This window comes from Rhamphochromis longiceps, linkage group LG7, assembly GCF_057381845.1.
Source record: "Rhamphochromis longiceps isolate RC_006_pf linkage group LG7, R_longiceps_female_GT1.1, whole genome shotgun sequence".
In the NCBI taxonomy this organism is placed as follows: Eukaryota; Metazoa; Chordata; class Actinopteri; order Cichliformes; family Cichlidae; genus Rhamphochromis; species Rhamphochromis longiceps.
In genome coordinates this window covers 18,089,763-18,094,905 of record NC_140563.1, presented here as the reverse complement: position 1 = coordinate 18,094,905, position 5,143 = coordinate 18,089,763, and the positions used below count along the sequence as shown (strand labels likewise).

At 40.7% G+C, this 5,143-nt stretch overlaps 1 protein-coding gene across 1 annotated transcript; it reads right to left on the bottom strand.

The window, feature by feature from the left end:
- Window positions 1-1,855: 1,855 nt before the first annotated feature.
- Window positions 1,856-3,712, bottom strand: LOC146665157 (T-cell surface antigen CD2-like). The gene has a single exon (XM_085411099.1). The coding sequence runs from the start codon at window positions 3,661-3,663 to the stop codon at window positions 2,662-2,664; it is 1,002 nt and encodes a 333-aa protein (XP_085267225.1). The 5' UTR covers window positions 3,664-3,712; the 3' UTR covers window positions 1,856-2,661.
- Window positions 3,713-5,143: the final 1,431 nt, after the last annotated feature.

Sequence of the window (5,143 nt, the reverse complement as noted above, 5' to 3'; positions counted from 1 at the left end):
TCGTTACCTGTATGAATGGCACCTGTTTGAACTCATCATCTGTATAAAAGACACCTGTCCACAGCCTCAAACAGTCAGACTCCAAACTCCGCCATGGCCAAGACCAAAGAGCTTTCGAAGGACACCAGGAAAAGTATTGTAGACCTGCACCAGACTGGGAAGAGTGAATCTACAATAGGCAAGCAGCTTGGTGTGAACAAATCAACTGTGGGCGCAATCATCAGAAAATGAAAGACATACAAGACCACTGATAATCTCCCTCGATCTGGGGCTCCACGCAAGATCTCATCCCGTGGGGTCAAAATGATCATGAGAACGGTGAGCAAAGATCCCAGAACCACACGGGGGGACCTGGTGAATGACCTGCAGAGAGCTGGGACCAAAGTAACAAAGGTCACCATCAGTAACACACTACAACGGCAGGGAATCAAATCCCGCAGTGCCAGACGTGTTCCGCTGCTGAAGCCAGTGCATGTCCAGGCCCGTCTGAAGTTTGCCAGAGAGCACATGGATGATACAGCAGAGGATTGGGAGAATGTCATGTGGTCAGATGAAACCAAAGTAGAACTTTTTGGTATAAACTCAACTCGTCATGTTTGGAGGAAGAAGAATACTGAGTTGCATCCCAAGAACACCATACCTACTGTGAAGCATGGGGGTGGAAACATCATGCTATGGGGCTGTTTTTCTGCCAAGGGGACAGGACGACTGATCCGTGTTAAGGACAGAATGAATGGGGCCATGTATCGTGAGATTTTGAGCCAAAACCTCCTTCCATCAGTGAGAACTTTGAAGATGAAACGAGGCTGGGTCTTCCAACATGACAATGATCCAAAACACACCGCCCGGGCAACAAAGGAATGGCTCCGTAAGAAGCATTTGAAAGTCCTGGAGTGGCCTAGCCAGTCTCCAGACCTCAACCCCATAGAAAATCTGTGGCGGGAGTTGAAAGTCCGTGTTGCTCGGCGACAGCCCCAAAACATCACTGCTCTCGAGAAGATCTGCATGGAGGAATGGGCCAAAATACCAGCTACTGTGTGTGCAAACCTGGTAAAGACCTATAGTAAACGTTTGACCTCTGTTATTGCCAACAAAGGTTATGTTACAAAGTATTGAGTTGTATTTTTGTTATTGACCAAATACTTATTTTCCACCCTGATTTACGAATAAATTCTTTACAAATCCTACCATATGGATTCATGGATTTTTTTTTCACATTCTGTCTCTCACAGTTGAAGTGTACCTCTGGTGCAAATTACTGACCTCTGTCATCATTTTAAGTGGGGGAACTTGCACAATCGGTGGCTGACTAAATACTTTTTTGCCCCACTGTATGAGATGTTCATCTCCATCTATGTATGTTGTGCACGGTTTAAGCTGGTGACTGAATGTGGCGAGTTGCCAGCCAAGACTCAGTGTTTCTTGGGAAATGGAGAAAAAAGGGGCATTGTTCTAGGAGCAGATACCAGCTTTACGAGCAAATTCAGCTGGACTGAAATTTTTTTGCCATGTATAGAAAGCAGGAGTGGAGCGGGACCTGACAAAAGATGACATTGGTTTGTAAGTTTTAGGCAGTGACGCTCAGGGGGATTCCATTATGTGGCTGTCACACAGCATTAGGCGAGACAGCAAACACTTTCATGTGTGGATTACCATTTACCCGTTGGAGATAATAGATATTTGCCTTAGCTAATCCATTTCTCTATTGATTTTTTTCTCCCTTTAATAACTTCTTGCAAGCAAGCAAATTTTAATAAGTGCAAGAATGCTGACATGTAAGAAGCTGGGACAAAGGGCTGTGTTTGACACAGATAAGCTGTTTAGTGTAGTTTTCCATGCAAAGATCATTTTGACAACTTTATTTATTTCAAACAACACATACAGTTTGTAAGCGCACATTATGTTTACATGTAACAGAAAATCCATCTGCTTTCATGTAAGAGTGTTGTGTAAGTGGGGTATCCTTTTTATTTTTTTAAACGATTTCAGAAGTAGGTCAAATGGTGACTGGTCATTTCTTTGACAGAAGAGGTCATTCCTCTTGTTGAAAGCCTAATAATAATAAATCTCATGCCACAGCTTTTGGCAATGTTCTCCTCATTTCAAAGATAAAACCAGTGGATGAATTTATGCTAGTAGTTACTGTCTGTGTAGCCTAATGCTGATATAAACCACTTTTGTCCTAGATCTATTAATAGAACAGTTGCTATTCCTGCGTTGCTAAAGAAAAATACATACATAAATACCGTGTAAGTCCCAACAGTTCACTTCTGTTTGATAAATCTAAAAAAAAAATTCTAAAATGATTTAGTAAGCTTGAAGTACCTTTTCGTGAGAGTGCCTAACAGCAGGAGAATTACAGAATATTACAAGCATTATGCATCATTTCTATGATATCAATTATGACTAGTTGCTTACATCGTCAGACTGAATTACCTCTGGAATTAGATCATTCGTGATATAACAGCTAAGACTGTCAGTAATGACACGTTGATTTAATCACATAACATTGAATTGAAAAGGAAATAAATATTTTGTTATTTTAAGTTTTAGCTTAAAGACCTGCAAAACCAAATAGTAAGAACGAGGGTGGGCAAAGATAATAAGGACATTTTCCACAAACACTATTTTTGGTCACCACTCCGAAAACTCATTGTGATGTCAGGTGTTTACTTGTTGGAGGTTCCTGGTCCTTGGTTTCGGTACAGGTGAAGGCTGTGGTCTGTCAGGAACGTCATACATGAGTGAAGGGCTGTTTTCAGTCTGAACTTCAAGCTGAGGAACATTCTGGTAATATGTTCTTGGTGAAGGCTGAGGTATCAGCGGTGGAGTGACAACCTCTGTTGGGTGGTTATTCTTGTGTTCTGGGCTTACAGAGTGAGTCTCCTGCTTCTGTAGAGAAAGCATCCTCAGTTCGCCTTTATCCCTGGGACTCGTTTGGCTTTTGTTGCGTCTGAGTAAACAGCACAATCCAACGATAACGAAGAGCAGAAAAAGAATCAGACCTCCTCCTCCTGCTAGCACTGCCATTACAGTTTGACGTTTAAAAGAAAGTAAAGGTGGACAAGTCGGCCGAACCTTGTCGCTACTCGCCTTGCTGATTTTGTTTGCCACATCACACGTGAAACTTCTCTCAGCTTTCAGATCGATAAAAGATATGCTCAGTGTTTGTTTTGTTTCACTTTTTAATGTCTCCTTATCAAGCGTCCATGAAAACACCAAACCCTCAGGTTTAGTAACATGGCAATTAAGATTAACAGCCATAGAGCTGAAGTCACAAGAATAACTGAGCTGAGGTTTTGATACTTTGTCCAGCACGCAGAGGCGCCCAGTCCATGTTTTAGCAGATGTATTATTGGGATGCAGTACATGTCCTTTGTAAATCCCTTGACTTGAAAACAGAATTTTCTTAAGCACGAGTGATCCATTTGAAGTAATGTCCTCTGGTTTTCCAGTTGACACTTTCCCTTGCCTGTAGAAAATGACTGTATTGTTATGAACCCATCTCAGGATATGAGAGTTTGTCAGTCGTTCATATGCAAGCGGCAGAGTCAGACTCTGCCCAGGAGTGGCATAGAGATCACACGTATCTTCTTTTGCCATTAAAAGGTTGATGAATCCCAAAAGAATTGCAGCACCAAACATGGCTGTAAAATATGCCATGAGATCCAGAAGTTTTAGAAGTCAAGATGATTTCCAAGCCTCGCTCCAGGACCCGTTCTACCAAAATGGGAGTGATACATTCGCAGCTCAGAATTTATCTGACTTTATTTGGGAAGTGAATCTTCAGTAGTGTGGAAACCACTTCATAAAAGTCTACTTTCAGTTCTGTAAAGCTGACTAAAAGCGCTGTCAGAGTCATGCGGTAACTGGCATTTACCCGTTTTCCTTCATGTGACATGACGTGATGTGACGTGGTGGAGAAAGAATTTTTCGTCAAAATATCACTTAATAAACCATTACAAAAAGTAATACCTTTTAAATGTTATTTATAAAAGCCACAGGGGATTCACAGTTGGCATCACATAACTCCCTCTAACCATAGCTCTCCAATGAGGAACAGATCCACACCAAAACCCCAAGATAAAGCAACTGAGGATCTCTCTTTAAGACGAAAATACAAAAAATAGATACAAACAAGTACCGAGTAGTAGTACCAATGAAGATGCCAAAAATCAATGCTCAACATGTTAAACTTATCATCTGTGCTTATTTGAAAGCTTTTTTTAATTTGTAGATGCAGAAACGTCACCATACTGGAAGAAATTAGAAGACATTCAAAGAGCAACAACATCATAATAAATGACTTGATCTGTGCTCTGTAAAAAGAACACATCCAGCAATAGTATAATATTTCAAAAATGTAATATGCATGCTATATTAGATTACTGAAAATAACATGAAAAATCACCAGTAAGATATTTCCCTGCTGGCCTTTGCTTTATATATTCTGGTTATTGGTTTTTGCCTGTCGAAGAATACAAATGACTTTTATTTGTGGAGTCTAAATTGGTTTAGTCATGGCCGCCTTTTCTGATAAAGCAAATGAGTAATGAGACCACTGCCTCATGTTAATATTTGTTACAAATGCCTTTGTTTCAGTGGCTTCAGTTAAACTGCTCAGCTTGTGTATTTTGTAATTATAAATGGTGCCCCTTGAAACTATAAATCTTTTCCAGACACTTTCCTTTGAGAGTAGACCTCTTCTGCAGAAAGTCACACAACAGTATTTTCCTTTGAACAGTAACAGTCTGACCTTATTAGCCTGATTAGTTTTAGTTCAACAAGTGTCCAGGTGGCACACAGCTTCAGCTACTTTCACGGTCTTTAGGTTTTTTAATTTGGTAGATGTGAAAACGAGCTGGCTTTTTTTTTTTCTTTATGCCATTAAATATACTATTTGCCTTTGAAATGCACTTCAGTCATCACATTCGAGGGAGCGCTCTGTAAATCCTCCCCACAGCATTCCCGGTAAACACTGTTCATTGTTCATTTAACGCACAACACACCTCTGTCATTCCACAATTCGTGCCATCTATAACCCTTCAAGGTACTGCAATTACTGCCGTGGCTTATGCTGCACTGGCATGAGTTCATTTTGCACCCCACAACTATAATTTCATGCCATTAGCGGTGATTCACA

What these genes read in the sequence shown, in the direction of transcription:
- LOC146665157 (XM_085411099.1), bottom strand. Translation starts at nt 3,663, where the DNA reads ATGGCATATTTTACAGCCATGTTTGGTGCTGCAATTCTTTTGGGATTC.